We start from the raw sequence: 15,904 nt of genomic DNA, 5'->3' as shown, positions 1-15,904 counted from the left end.
AGCTGAGGTTGGTAGCTGTATCTCTGATTTTAACGTGCTCCTTGGAGCCGGCAAAGCAAACGGTGAGCCCTGTAAACAAATACCCAATTAAAAGAAGAAACCACACTTGCAACCCCCTAATCCTTGGCATATAAACACCACCGGTGTTGGAGGACGTCCAAGCATTTGAGCCAATAGGGGATGCAAATTTTCTTGCTCCGTTGAGCAATTAAAATTCTGTCAAGCTCAGATTTGAACCCCTGCCTGCCTTTTGCTGTTGCTTCTTTCAGTATTCCTGTGAAATCTGGGAGATGAATATGGAAGGGCTGCTTTGGACCAGATTGTCCATCTAATCAATAGATTCTGCTGTCCACTCTACACAGCCAAGGCATTCCACAACCTCAGACAGGGAACACTGGCATCACTTGCTACTCGATTCTTTCTAAATTAAGAGGTTTCAAAGCTTCAAGCCAGGCCTTCCGGACATCAGCAGATGCTCTGTGGTACTTTCCATCTGAGAAAATATGACGGTAGCTAGGTGAATCTTCATCGATTTGCGTTTTGGAAGCCGCTTCCAAACCCAATATGGTTGACAGCAAGATCCAAATCAGGTTAACTCCAGATGACGGCCCATTAGAGGAAGGTGGGTGTTGCACAAAAATTCATCCCCAAAGCGATTATATCTGAGCTGAAGTTAAGAACAAGAAGACATTGTGTACCAACCCCGTGGGACTCTTCTCTCTTCTACAGTATATCCATTTTCCCAAACCTAGATGTCTTTCTAAGATGTCTGAAGATCAAGTCTCAGAATTCATAGCCCTAAAATACTGAAGTCAACTCTTTTCGAAAAAGAATAATCATTTTCTGGCCCTTGTTCTACTGACTGGATAGAGCTGGCAGAACGTTTTACAGAAGGTGGCTATCTTCTAAGGGATTCATGGCTGATGAAACAGCGAAGGCTGGTTGCCATTCCTTCTGGGAAACGACACGGCCTGACACCGTCCTTCAGGGATGAATAATGTAGAATCCCAGGAGGTCAGGAGGCTGATGGAGGAATATGCCTCTAATTGCTACCCTGCCCTGCCAAGCAGCCGATGTACAACTATAATTAATCTGAATACAGATCTGAGCTTTCTTCCTTGTAGCACCTCGAAGCACAGCACAAGCGAAAGGGGTGTGTGTGTGTGTGTTTTTAGGAAAGCAGCCCAAGAGTTCTCTTTCTCATTGCCCAAGTAGATGCCTCTGGGGCACTCACAGACAGGACAGGGCACCACCATTTCCCCACCACTCTTCTCCTGCATGCTGCTCCCAACAAGGAGGTAACAACGGATCTTCAAGGCTGCCTGCCTTTAACAGACACATCCTCCATGCATTTATCCAATGGGTGGCCTTCTTCACACCCTGTGGTAATAAATTCCATAGGTCAATTCAGTGTTTCTCAACCTCAGCCACTTGAAGCATGTGGACTTCAACTCCCAGAAATCCCCCGCCAGCCATGAAGGGGACGGGAGGGGAGGGCATCAACGGATGCTTCTAAGTCCAGAAATTTGTTCCTTGTGGGGTTCACCCAAACAGTGCAAGGCTTGAGGTCAATAGATCCTACGTTGTTACTCCCATCAGCAACTGGTATTTGGAAGCCACAAAAAACGATTAGCAGGAAGAGGAATGAGGCACCGCAGTAATATCAGGGTATGTCCCATATGCTTTGTGAACTGCAGAGAACCTAGGAGTTTGGTAGAGTCAATGCTGAATAGAATTGCTAGCTTCGTAATGTAGCATTCTCAAACATCAGCAAGGCTGAACTGCCATGGAAGTAGCAAATCTTCCTGACACTGGCGAGACCCACATTCTTTACTATGTAACATCCTCTCTGGGTCTAAAGAGAGCTTTGAAATTTATGTCAAGTGTCCCCCGCATATGCTGATTTACTCAAGGATAAAGATCATAAACTCAAGTTAGGCTTTCCTGTATTTAGAAAATAAGCATAGCCACACTGTTCCAATAACAAGAAAGAGTAATTTACAGGTCATCTGTACTTTTGGCAAGTTATGCCAACGTGCTGTGATCTCTCTTCCCTGGAGAAGCAGGCGCCCCCATTTCCAGAGATGGCACTTTTTAATCCTTATCTAGGTAAAGGTAAAGGTTTCCCTTGACGTAAAGTCCAGTCGAGTCCGACTCTAGGGGGCGGTGCTCATCTCCGTTTCAAAGCCTTGGAGCCGGCGTTGTCATAGACACTTCCGGGTCATGTGGCCAGCACGACTCACGGAACGCCGTTACCTTCCCGCCGAAGCGGTACCAATTAATCTACTCACATTGGCATGTTTTCGAACTGCTTGGTGTGCAGGTTCGGTGGAACTATCTAAGTGTTTCTCAACCTTGGTGGCTTTAAGATGTGTGGCCTTAAGATGGGTGCTGGCTGGGGAATTCTGGGAGTTGAAGTCCACTCATGTTAAAGCCACCAAGGTTGAGAAACACTGATCTAAGACATTGGGGTCTTGACTTTGCCTGCTCAGAGCCCATGATCCCTTTATTTCTTTGCTAGCTTAATAAAAAAAAGTCATTTTAGATCTCTTCAACCTAAAGATCCCTTTTGGCTTTCTTTGAGTTTTTCCACCATAGCAGGGGGAAAAAAGTTTATTATGTAGCCATACAGATAACACTGATTCTTTTTCCCTTGGAACGTCATGATAGAGACACATCCAACATTCATTCACTGTATGAATCGCTCAATCCTTAAGGCGCTTCAGGTCAGGCTGGTGGGAACACCCAGCACTCCGTCCTTCAACTTCCATGAACCTCAGCCAGTTAAACAAGCCTAGAGGACGCTAGGTTGGGGAAAGGTCTTCATTCTCACGCCCACCAATGAACATACACCTTACACTTAAACCAGCTGCAGATCAGCAGCAGCACCAAATCACACTGGTGTTTTTATAGCTCAAAATGCCCCCTTTTCCAAGAGTCATACACTACCAAAGGAGGATCAAACCAGAAGCCCCAGAATTTGGGGGGCTTGTGCAAGCCCAACATCACCACGCTGCTGACCCAGTGCTGGTTTCTCGGGAATGTGGAAGCCAGTTTCCAAAGCCCTTCCAAATATTTCATCCAATAATTCCGCACAGCAGGAGCAGAGCCCCGATGCAGCGTAAATTACAGCTCACTGAAATCCGAAGGCTTTCTTTCATATTTTTCTCGACATTTATTTTATTTATATACCATTTATTTGTATTCCATTCTCCCCTGAGCCAGCACAGTAACAAAAACAATAAATCACATTTCAACAAAACAATCCACCCTAAACAGAAAATAAAACTTCATACTTACAAGACAACGCTTAGGTCAAACATTCAAGTCTGTAATTTATGTATGCTTCCTGAAGGTAAAAGCAGGTCAGCAAGTTATCTTTAGCCTGGAAATGGTATATTATATTCTATTATCCCTTAATCAAAGGGACGCGGTGGCGCTGCGGGTTAAACCGCTGAGCTGTCGATCGGAAGGTCGGCAGTTCGAAACCGCGCGGCGGGGTGAGCTCCCGTTGTTAATCCCAGCTCCTGCTCACCTAGCAGTTCGAAAACATGCAAATGTGAGTAGATCAATAGGTACCGCTTTGGCGGGAAGGTAACGGCGTTCCGTGTCGTCATGCTGGCCACATGACCCGGAAGTGTCCTATGGACAACGCCGGCTCCAAGGCTTAGAAACGGAGATGAGCACCGCCCCCTAGAGTCGGACTCGACTGGACTTTACGTCAAGGGAAACCTTTACCTTTTATCCCTTAATCAAGAAAGACTTCCTTAATATGACATTTCACTGATAGTTAAGGGAATAGGGTGCCTTAATGTAATAGCTTTGCCTTTCTTCTTCAGCAGTGGCTTGATGGCATAGCAATATTAGCAGGACCCTGGGCCAGCCAGGGATGAGTAGATTTCGGGCTTCTTCAATTAATTTTGTTTTTCACTAGAATCCCAAGGTCCACCACACACAGCGAGATGCAAAAAAGATGTACTTTGAATTAAAGAAAGGATGCCTGCTAAGTACTCTACCCCAGGGATTTATTTTCAGTATCAGAACCAAGGTGAATAGTTTCAACCCAAAATCTATCCCACTAAGCCACCCCAAAGTAGACAATAATTAGAAAGAGTTTAAGTGGGGGTTATGGTGCTCCAATATTGCTGAACTACAATTCCTATCATTCTTCACTGTGGACCATATTGGGTGGGGCTGATGGCTAGAGAACCCCGGTTCCCAACTCTTAAGCCAAATGATCAAATAAGCTACATACATTCTCAGCTGTCTCATCTAGCTCAGTGTCTCTCAACCTCAGCCAGTTTAAGCTGTGTGGACTTCAACTCCCAGAATTCCCCAGCCAGCATGCTGGCTGGGGAGTTCTGGGAGTTGAAGTCCACGCCACTTAAAGTGGCAGACCTAGGGAAACACTCATTTCTAGCTCCAAACTGCCATCTGCTGGGGAGACTGTAGCACAGCTTTCTCCAGCCCAGATGGTCCTCCATCGAGGATGGCCATTGCTGAACATTGGAAAGTTGAGCTCCATACCTTGAGTGGGTTGTTGTAGCTCTAGATTAGTTGCAAGGAGCAAAAGATTAGACTGTACAATCCTTTGCTGAGGCCTTTCTGAAACAGGTGCCAAGATGAGCAAGTAGGTTGGCAAATGCCACGCATACCTGCATCAAAATGGGGTCAAACATGCATAGGATAGCACTGAAGGCTTGGAAGCACACTAGGGATTCTACTTGCTTTCCTCAAACAGGGCAAGTGCTAGAATGTTATACTCAACACCCCCCTTCTATTTTCACTATTGCCAGCCTGTTCTGTGGGGAAACAAATCCTGATCTTCTGTACAACTTTCCTTGGTGTCTGGGCTGAAGGCAAAGAGCTGTATTTTCAACGCTGCAGGACGACCTGCAGAGCAGGAGGAGCTCCGCATACCTTTATCTGCTTGGCCTTGCTTGCACGAGGAGGAAGACAAACATCCAATATTTATGAAAACTCGACCTAACCCGCTGCCCATCTGCAAGGCCACTTTGAATGTGGTGGCAGTGGTGTTTGCAAACATGACCTTCCCCTACTTTTGAGCTTTGGACCACAACCTTTCACAACAGCTATAAAAATCCTCTTCAACCTCAGACCAGAGTCAGCAGGAGCAATGTGGCTGGCGGCATTTGAAGGCCAAACAAGATGTGAAGCAGGAGATCTGGGATAAGTTTTACCAGCGGGGTAGATGAGCCCGTCTATGCCAGCAACGTCTACTGGATAGCAAAAGAACTCCAGGCCTCAGGCTGCTACCTGATCTTTTTGAGTGACAGCCTCACCTGCCACTTGCTCACCTGCCACCTGATCTTTTTGACTGAAGATACCAAGGACTGGGAAGTTCCATATGCAAAGCATTGAGCTGGATCATTTCCCCAAGGATACCACTGCTTCCCAAACCCCAAATAGAGCATATCTAACAAGGCGTTAAAAAATATATGAACAGCTGGTAGAGGGGTGACAACTCTGATTTTGATCACAGAAACAGCAGTCCTGGAGTTTTTAGTCCGGCTTTCCCCAGTTTGGCTGTCCAAGACGTGTAGACCTCAACTAAGTTTCCTTTTCCCAAGTCAGTGAGATGTTGGTCACTACTTGGGAAGTTGGTCAACCTCACAAACCCAATGAAGGATTTAACTAGCCCAGCTAATTTAAAAAAAAGTATTTACTTGCTTCTGAACCATAAACGTTTCTCTTTGGAACATTGTCTGCCATTCAGAAATCCCTCCACCCTTCTCCAAGAGTTGATGGCACTGTTTTTAATACAGACAGTCCTTGCTTAGGGACCACAACTGGGACCGGCAACTCAGTCATTAAGTGAAGCAGTCACTAAGTGAAACAATCTAACTTCAGCTTTCCTTTGTTTTTCAGACCTGCGAAGGTCATAAATGTGAGGATTGGTCACGACGTTACTTTTTCATCACCGTTGTAACTGTGAACTGTCACTGTTCAAGGCAGTTGCTAAATGAGGACCTGTATAGTATCAGACAAAAATCTCCCTTCCAGAGTCAGATTGTGCATTCATCTAGACTGGTGCTCCCCAACTGTAGAAGTTTCCAGGCTTTGAATGTGAGGAAGGGCTTTCCACAAGCCCACACATCTGGAAGTCGCCAAGGCTGAGAAACATCCACCAGACCACTATTCCCAGCCCTGACTAGCAGCAGCCCTGTAGAACTTCAGCCTGGAGTTTTCCCAGCCTGATCTGGAGTTGATGGAAGTTGAACCTAGCACCTTCTTTATGGAAAGCTGGTATTCCATCACTGAGCAAGGTGCTTCTCATAAAAATAAAGGTTCTAGTCCTCTTGTTCCTGAATAAAGGGCTATTTACATAGAAACCCAGGGAGCTGCCTTAAATAATCCAGACCTGAAGCCAAGCTAACGTAGTACTGTTCACAGTGACATCAACAGCACAGTCTGTGGCAGGAGGACTCTTGGATCCCCCAGCCCTGTTGAGCGCCTTTAACTTAAGATCGAAGCTGGGAGCTTCGGCGTGCGAACTGAACACTTTGCCAGCTCTGAAAGGCTAATTCCCCAAAGCTTATTGCCCTTCACATGAGCCCTCAAACCTTGCAAAAGTTGTAGTGGGCCTGGAATGGAGCATTAAAGGAGTTTTTTCATTTACTAAAGGAAAAACTGACATGTTCAACATGTTCCTTATGCTGAGACCTTCAAAGACCAACCTGCAGGAAGCATACAGATCTGATAGCAGTTGTCCTGTCTGCAGGGAGGGGGGACGTGTTGTTTGGTTTTAATTTATTATTTTTTTTGTAATGCACTTCGGGACACGTGAACGACCTCTGACTTTATGCAACAGGCAACTGACCCGTCCAACAGTCACCCATGGAAAACAGATCAAAAAGGAATGGGACAGGCTTGGCTCCCTTTTTCTAAACAATTCCAGATGGCAGAGGTCCTTTCTCGGTACTCCCATAACAAGCTGTTAATCTTCAATTGTGGGTGTTTTCAGAAGTCTGATCCCCTTTCTTGGCAGAGGAATTCCCGGGCATTCCCACCCCCATCCCCACCCCGTGCAGCCCCAAATCAAATCATGTCTACTGGCAGAAGCACCACTCCGATCGTGGCATTGTTTGCTTCTCCCCTTTGATGTCAGCATTGCTCGCACCAATGGGCCCATCTGAGCAAAGGGCAAGGCCTCCTGATGGTCACCTCCCCAGGCCATCTGGTGCCCAGCGTTCCCCTGCATCCTGAGCCTCATCGGAGAGGAATGTGGGAGTGGGGTCATTGATTCCAGCAGCAGGCCAGAGATACACTTGGCCGCGCGCAAGGCAGAGGCCAAGGACGTCTGTTGTGAGCCCTGCGCTGCCCATTGAGGAGGTGAACTTCACTGGAGACCCAGAGCTCCCTGCCTGAATCCACACCTCTTTATCTCCCTCTCTTCTCAAGTGCTTTCAAAACCCTCCAGAAGGCCAAAGGTGTTCTGCTGTGAGAGCTCATCTGAAGAATCTACAGTAATCGCAGAAACTCAGAAATCTAGGGAAATAATACCAGTATTAATAATCAGCAATAATAACTGCAAGTTTAGGCTGGATTTGGCATTTTTGTCCACCCATCGAGTCCTTCCCAAGGACCTGGGATAGGCAGATGCTGTTGTTCAATAATATTAAAGGCATCATCGCAGGATGTGAGCTGTTCCAAGTAAAGCTGCCTTTTGCCATTGGCCGATGGTGATTTTGTCAATGCTGATGGTGCTCAAGGGGTGCTCCAGATGTTTTGGGATTGCACCCAAGGCGCCCATTACTATTGGCACCATCTTCGCTTCCTTTTGCCAGTCGTTCTACTTCTATTTGCAGGTCTTTGTATTTGGGATGTTCTTTCTCTTCTCTTCTGCCGTCTCCAGCTATTGCAATGTCCACTAATTCAGCCTTTTTTCGTCTTTCTTCTCGACAATTGTTAAGTCTGGGGTGTTGTGGGGCAGATGCTGTCTGTTTGACTTCTAAAGTCCCAGAGCACTTGGGCTTCTTCATTTTCTATTACTCTGTCTATTTTGTGGCCCCATAATAATCTGCCTTCTCAACGCTCAAATGATCTTGCCTGCACCACCATTCTTTCACTAGCAAGGGCCACGGGTGATTTTTAAACATTCAGATTTGACTCATGACCTGCGCCGCACTGCAGTTTGTTGTTTAAAGCTGCATTTTTGGTAAACGTGCCAGATTGTCCGAGAGCATACAAAACTTTGGAATAAACTCTTCTGCTTTGGATGGTGCTATACATTGCAGACCAAATTCTGCTACGCTGCTGATTATTCTCTTTTGGCACTTCCAACTGCCTCACTTTTCCTTGGAGCCTGTGGAATAGAGAGAAATGGGAGTTGGCTCTCTGTGGGAGAGAATGAACTCTAAAGACTTTATTTCAGGCCTTTTGGCTTGGCCAAGCAATGTCCACTATGAATGGTATTCTCCATTCTCTCCACTCCACCCACCTATATGTCAAATGGGAACTCTTTTCCTCAAGAACAAATAGTCAAAATTATACTTGTGCAACTGTGATTCTCAGAAAACTGGCATATAGAAAGAGAAAGGAAGGGCCATGCACAAGCCCACACATCTGGAAGTCACCAAGGCTGGGAAACATCCACCCAGACCACTATTCCCAGCCCTGACTAGCAGCAGCCCTGTAGAACTTCAGCCTGGAGTTTTCCCAGCCTGATTTGGAGATGATGGAAGTTGAACCCAGCACCTTCTTTATGGAAAGCTGGTAATCCATCACTGATCAAGGGTGCTTCCCATAAAAATAAAGGTTCTAGTCCTCTTTGTTCCTGAATAAAGGACTATTTACATAGAAACACAGGGAGCTGCCTTAAACAATTCAGACCTGAAGCCCATCTAACATAGTATTGTTCACAGTGACATCAACAGCACAGTCTGTGGCAGGAGGACTCTTGAATGAATCCCATGTGTGGCTGGGGGCTGGGAGCTGAAGTCCACACATCTTAAAGTTCCTGAGGTTGAGAAACACTGGTGCAGATGAAGCGCAACTCCCTCTTCAGGCTGAAATGAGGATTGAGGTTGTCAAAAAGAAACAAAGGAGCTCCTCGCTGGTTGACCCACTTGAGGTGCATTGTGGGAGAACCTAAATGCACTGAGTCAGAGCAGGGGGGCAAGTGCTGGCCCCCATTTTCTGGGTTTCCTTTTCCCAGTCGGCTCTTCCCATCCTGACAGAGCAAACATCCCATGGAAAGGGGAGAGTACCTGTTATCTTGCAATCAACTCAGCTTCAGCAGGCCCCGTTCCAACAGTACCACCTTTGTTTTTTCCACAATGGTTGAAATTTCTGCCATGGCACCCTGGCCTGTGTAGCCAGAAAGCAAGAAGGTGGTCATGATCCATTGTTCTGAAAGGTGAAAATCGGCACTTTTCTCCTGCCAAGTCTCCTGCCTTTGGCCGTTCTACCCATCCGGCTTCAGTTTCTTCAGTGGTGATTTTAGAACACCTCTGCCCCACATCCCAAGATTCAGTTTGTGCAAATGGACATGACCAGATTTGGCCTAACAGACCCTGGAGGACTCAGCTGACTGGAGAAAAAATGGCCTTGTTTGAAAGCATGCTTTTATCATGTTTAGGGAGAAGGCCATATAGATGATTAAACCAAAGGCATGGCCTTCTCCCAATGGTCAGATCATGAATTTATTCATCAGATTGCCATCTTGCCTTTCCTTCAAGGCAGGGTAAATGCATTTTCTCCTCCAGTTCCACCCACCACCCTGGGGAGAAGGCTGGCCAGAAAGACAGGGATTGGTGAAGCATCAGTTAATGAACTTCCATAACTGAAGATAGATCTGAACCAAAGCTTTCCCTGATCTTGCTTTGACCCACTGGATCACAACAGGCATGCCCAAATTCACACTGGCTGCCCTCCGGATCTCCCTTACAAAAAGCAATCCACCGTTGTCACCATGACATAGAGACTCAGAGTGCTATGCATCCAACAGAGAGATTGTTTTAATTCTGAAAAACTCATGCCACACGTTTCCTAATCCAAAGATCCCTTATATTCTGTTCTCTAAACCTCAGGGAATTCCTGTCTTCTGCCACTCCTTTTAAACATGGACATCACTTGGAAGTATGTTTCCTGAGAGTTATCCCAGGTCTGCAAAGAAGAATCTTAGGAGTTCAAATTCTATAAAAACCAATGGATGAATAATAGGGTGACCTTGGAGAAGTCAAATAGCTGGGTCATCTTCTTTGCGAAAAGAAGGCATCTATTTTCTAAGAAGGCACTGGCTGACTTAAATAATTCATGCTTTTATTACGTTTTTAATAAAATCCGTTGTCCATTAATTAGGGTCATCTTTCTAAGCAATCAAAGCAATTAAAATTGCGTTTACCACTCAAGTTGTCACCCTACGGTACATTTCCTAGAAGCAACCTGTACTGAACTTAACGGGACTCACTTCTGAGGTTTCATGTACGGAACTGAACCAAAAAAGTTGCAATGTTTATACAGAAACCAAACACAAAAATTGCAGTATTCCTTGGGAGCAAATGAAAGCACATTTTCAGACCCCAGCGTCACAGTCTACAGCAGAGTTCTACATATCTTTTCACCTTGCCATAATTGCATTGAAAGAAGAGGCATACCAACCTTCATCTCCACAAACCAATTTCTTCACTATACAAGGAATCTCTGCGTAGCCAAATTCTTTCAGCTGCTCCACTTGCCGAGTTGTGATGGGGTGCTCCCACATAAATGTGTTCATGGCAGGACAGAAGAATAGGGGTTTGTTCACATCCCAGGCACGGATGACGCATGTCTGCAAAGAAAGGCAAAACCTTAGAACGAAATGGCCAAAGATGGGAACCTAGGGAAGATGGCTGACCACAAGGGGAATGCAGTCAGAACCTTGGACAGATGAAGGGAGGGTGGGGCAACATGCAGAGAGCTTGGAAGGTGCTCCAGCAATAACCTAGAGCCAACTGTAGACTCAAATAATCTTGCAGCCAGATGGGAAACTTCATTTCCCCCTGCTGAGCAGAACTACCTAGGCATGTTCTATTTTAGATGTCCCCAAATCTGGGGTCTTCCAGATGTATGGGGCTAAACATTTAGAGGGCAGCAGCCTGAGAGTATCTATTTTGGCAAGTCAAGAAATCTTCCTGCTATCTCTGGACATGTGGCTTGGACCTCTAGAGTTGCTTCTACAGCTTCAGAATACTATGGCAGATCAGCCCTCCAAGTCAGAAGTGGGGATTATCCCCAAAATGTCTGACCCCCAAGAATTTTCCCTCTATGGGAGAACCCTGCTTTAAAGATTCTCTCCTGGGGCAATTCTTCAACCAAACTGTCCCCATTTTCTGTGTGATTGGTAAGAATTAGACATTTCAGTTTTTAAATACTAAAATCTTTTTTAATTCACCCATGGAGACGTTGTTTCATTTTTTTAAAAAAGTAAAAATATACCCCAATCCATCAAACACAAAAATAAACCACCTGCGTCAGCCCCACACACTAAGTTGCAGCAGGGAGATTGTGACTGTCTACTGGGGAGAGTGGGGGGCAGGCAAATAATAGCATGTGCATCATCACATCATCACTCAGACAATTCAATTTACATCCTTCCATCAAAATACCATGGAGAGGGCAGAAGGAACGGCCTTGAGGGACAGGACCACTGCTACCAAGGCAACAGTCAGATAAAAGAGGTTTTTTAGAATGTAACATGAGTAAACGTCTCAGACCGGCCCCTCCCTAGTTCTCACAAAGATAAAGGGAGGGAGGGGGGACGCACATTCAGACTTGGAGGATTCTGTTACTATGGCTTTACAATAAAATAGCATTGCCCTACATGACATTGGTTTCCTAGTCTACTCTACCTTGAAGGGCTGACATACCATGATGTCATCACATAATTGTATCATCTGCACACACATCAAGAGGACATCATCCTCTTGATGTCCTCGTGGTTTGCACAGATGCCACGAATGCAAATGGTTATGAAACATCAGCCTACCTCACAGGTCACAGTGAGGGAGAGCTTGGGTAACAATGGAGCACCTTGCAGTAACTTACCAGTAAGTTGTCACAGATGCCACTGGCAATTTTGGCAAGGGTATTCGCATCCAGAGGAGCTACCAACAAGAGGTCAGCCCAACGCCTCAAGTCAATATGTAGCACAGGATCTGTGCGTGTTTTCCACAGCTGAGGAAAAAATACTGCTTGGATTTCATGTAATCACCCAGCATGCTTAATTACATTCCACACAGCTACAGTCCAAGGTACTAAGCTAACAGCCCTTTTCCTCGTTTGAAAAAGTTGCAGCTGGAAAAAGGCAGAGTGGAGAAAAGACAATTCTCTGCCATGCCAATAACCCCGAGTGTGTTTCTTCCTGCTGATCTTCCTAGGCTCGGTGAAACAAACTCAGAGCAAACCAACAGTTATCACAGTTCAAATCGTGCAAGGTATAAAACTTAAGATAGTCTGTAGCTGGCCCCCAAAGACAACCAAATTTCAAAATGAAATGCTGCAGTCAGAAAATAGAGCCAGTTTGGTCTAGTGGTTAAGTCAATGGGCTAGAAACCAGGAGGCTGAGAGTTCTAGTCCCACCTGAGGCGTGAAAGCCAGCTGGGTGACCCTGGGCCTGTCCCTCTTTCTCAGCCCAACTCACCTCACAGGCTTGTTGTTGTGGGGAAAATAGGAGGAGGAAGGAGTATTAGGTATGTTCACCGCCTTGAGTTATTTATAAAATAATAAAGGTGGAATAGAAAATGAAGGGAGGGAGGGAGGGAGGGAGGGAATGGAATGTTCTACACAGTTTGTGAACTGGGGCGCAAATAAGAGCTCCTTAGCTATCCCAGAAAAGCTAAACATGTTTGAACAATGCTGACCTGCCATTCATCAGAGTCACTGTAGATTCTTACAGGAATCTCTTCAGGATTATAGAAGTGTTTTGCATTCTCTGTAGTCACCACTTGAACTTCCAGCTAAAAAGAGAATAGTGGGAAACAGATGGAGAACCATTTCTGATTTAAGAGTTCAACTCTATAATGCTATACATCAGTGCCAGAGAATGAACTAGACCTGTTATGGTAAACACACACATATATACATATACACACATATATTCCCAGTACGAAATGACCAGGTTTGCATATCCTACTAGGCCAAAAGCAAATGAATTACAGGTTGTCCTCCACTTAAAACCAGAACTGGGACCAGAATTTCTGTCATGAGTCGTTGCAGTTGTAAGTCAACTCACCATGTGACCGGACCCAATTTTACAACTTTTACGAGTTTTTAAGCAAATCACCGGTTGCTAAGAGAATCACAGCGGTCATTAAGCGAATCCAGATTCCCCAATGGACATTTTTTGCCAGAAACCAGCAAAAAGGTTGCAAATTGCAATCACATAACCGCAGGACGCTGCAACCGGTCGTAAATGAGAGCCAGTTGCCAAGTGCCCTAATTGCAATCATGTGACCATGGAGGTGGTAAGTCATAAGAGCAAGTACAAGTTGTAAAGCACTTCTTCCGAGGCCATCATAACTTTGAACCATTGTTAAACGAACAGTCGTAAGTTGAGGATACCTGTATATTTTGGCTTAGACATGTGAACTAAAATCAAAGACTCCTAAAGCATACCGTAGATTATTTGTTGAGGAGTATGTTTTTATGGACTAAAGACTTTAGAGATGCATGAAATGCTATCCTCAGATAAGAAACATGAGGTATTCCCTTTGCCATGAAATGCTTTATTACATACAACAAATTAAGTGGCAACCAGATCTGGGCTGAAAAAATCCAGAAGACCAGTAGGTGACAGCAAAGAGAGGGGGGGGGGTCTCTAATTCTTTGATGTCATCTAGTGGTCATCCAGATTGTTGCAGAACAAATCTGGCAGTCATAACCAAACTAGATACAGCAAAGCAGTAATGGTTGGTTTCATGAACAACAATGCTGTGGAAAGAAGCCTTCCTTGAGCATCCTAGCATTTCAACTTGGCTACACTTAATGATGAAATTATTAATTTATAGTTGGCTATGATCTTTACTTGGCTTTCTAACATCTACAGATCTTTGTTATCAGACTTCTGTTACACACACAAAAAGATCTGACCTGTTTGTATAAACTCCTTTTTGTACAACACCATCCCAAGCACTGTCATAATTACAAAAAGGAATACTTTTAATATTCTTGTTCAGTTATGCTGCATTCCTTATCCAACCAATACGTGCCATTTCTAGATACAGGGGTTGTCACAAGAGAATAAACAATGGTTTAAATGCAGCCATAAGCAATATACTTGGATAACAAGATTCCAGTGACAACAAAGCAATGATTTGTAGCCAACTAGCACTGAATAATGTCCTGATTACCAGGAAACACACTGAGACGAGGACTTGGTCTCTAATATTTATTAGTAGTACTTAACAAGAATCCTAACAAACTGAGAAGGCGTGGGAAAACCCAGCCATATAAACCCCAAAGGTTAAGGCGGTCCCGATCTGTGTCTCTTTGAATGGCTGAACAGTTCCTCAGTGCTACGCATGCGCTTGACAGTCTGGGTGGGAGCCCCCTGCTCGCCATCCTTACTCATGACAAATAATCCCTTAACCAGAGATTATTTACAAAGGGACCAGTTAAGCAATAAACTTTCAGATGATCCGTTCTTCTAGGAGCTATCATCTCACATCTATTCAAACAAAATATAGATGGGAGAAGACTTCTGTAAATTAGTAAAATTTGTAAAAATTAAAATTTGTAAATTTGTAAAAAATAAGTGATCTTTACAAAATTACAAAATTTTGTAAATTTTGTAAAGATCACTAATCCTGCAACAGTTTCACCATGCCGGCCTCAATGTTCAGCAAGCAGATTTGTCAATCTACTTAGCCTTGGTGAAGGGGAAGCCATAGTCTTTCAAACCGATTTATGTAAAACCGCTCACTCCAGGTATCTTCAGAAGCTCTGCCACCAGAAGAGGCAACTTTAACGCAGCCACACTGCCGGTTACCCCGACAAGGATGCGGACGTTCCTCTCCGAGGCAGCAGGGTAGATTTGTGGCAGAGAAGATGCCGCAGGATCCATGATCAGGCCCAGAGAGCTGTCCTCTTCAACCTGCAAGCAACAAGAAAACATGAGGGTTACTATTCCAAATTAAATGTCTCTGCACTGCATTTGATCGATCGCAGAAGGACTCGCTGGTCAGCTTTACGCTTCAAAGGAATACCACTTCCTGAGTGTGGCTGGTGATGTAGAGTTCTCCCTACCGAATGGAAATGTTCCCATCTGGATTTTATATTTATATTTATTATTGTAGTTTGGTAGATGCTGATTTGGTAATTTTAGGTGTTGAGGTTTTAACGGAGTATTTTATTGAAAACCGCCCAGAGTCCCCCTTTTTGGGGGGAGATGGGCGGTAACAGAAATTTGATAGGTAGGTAGATAGGTAGATAGATAGACAGATAGATAGATAAAACGCTCCTCCAACTGAAGAGCAAACTCAGCCCAGTTTCCCAAGCGCCATGTGGAGCTTTTCATGGGCAAAATCCACACAGGCCACGTCTTTATTAGGCCAACCAAGAGCTGGAAGAGGCCCTGCGGATTGTGGAAAACCCCAGTGGGAACAACGCCTGAAGAGGCTGAAACCTTTGGGCAGCCATGAAGCTTCATTGAGGGACAATCGTTCGTTCTTGCAGGTTGGCCTACCTTGCAGGGAGGGCTAGTGGGTGACCTAAAATGGGGAGGGGGGAGAGGTGTGCACTGCCTTCAGCTTTCCCTTCCTTCAGAGGGTAAGAACGGATATAAAAATATATAAATACACATATACAGCATATACGGGAAGAGGGGAAGCGATAAGCTTACCCAACCCACCGAACAATAAGTTCCGGGCGACGGACATCAATAAAGACAGTACCTTCCGCTTCC

At 45.0% G+C, this 15,904-nt stretch overlaps 1 protein-coding gene across 2 annotated transcripts; it reads right to left on the bottom strand.

Annotated features, from left to right (window-relative positions):
- Positions 1-9,229: 9,229 nt before the first annotated feature.
- On the bottom strand, positions 9,230-15,904 carry PPCDC (phosphopantothenoylcysteine decarboxylase). 2 transcript variants are annotated; one of them, XM_063313973.1, is made up of 6 exons: positions 15,851-15,904; positions 14,924-15,094; positions 12,864-12,959; positions 12,049-12,177; positions 10,624-10,792; positions 9,230-9,330 (listed from the first exon to the last, which is right to left on the bottom strand). In XM_063313973.1, exons 2-6 carry the CDS (start codon positions 15,062-15,064, stop codon positions 9,245-9,247), a joined length of 621 nt encoding a protein of 206 aa, XP_063170043.1. In that variant the 5' UTR covers positions 15,065-15,094; positions 15,851-15,904; the 3' UTR covers positions 9,230-9,244. The 2 variants fall into 2 exon arrangements, with proteins under 2 accessions (XP_063170043.1, XP_063170042.1); XM_063313972.1 differs by lacking the exon at positions 15,851-15,904 and adding an exon at positions 15,626-15,751.

The sequence above is a fragment of the Candoia aspera genome, chromosome 13 (genome assembly GCF_035149785.1).
Source record: "Candoia aspera isolate rCanAsp1 chromosome 13, rCanAsp1.hap2, whole genome shotgun sequence".
NCBI lineage: Eukaryota > Metazoa > Chordata > Lepidosauria > Squamata > Boidae > Candoia > Candoia aspera.
The sequence above is the reverse complement of the archived record's forward strand: the minus strand, read 5'-3'. Positions and strand labels throughout refer to the sequence as shown.

What these genes read in the sequence shown, in the direction of transcription:
- PPCDC (XM_063313972.1), bottom strand. Translation starts at nt 15,649, where the DNA reads ATGAAGCTTCATGGCTGCCCAAAG. An exon ending in AGCTTCTGAAGATACCTGGA is followed by an intron (nt 12,960 to 14,923) that starts GTGAGCGGTTTT and finishes TTCTCTTTTTAG; the next exon opens with CTGGAAGTTCAAGTGGTGAC. An exon ending in ATTGGTTTGTGGAGATGAAG is followed by an intron (nt 9,331 to 10,623) that starts GTTGGTATGCCT and finishes CTGGCTACACAG; the next exon opens with GCCAGGGTGCCATGGCAGAA.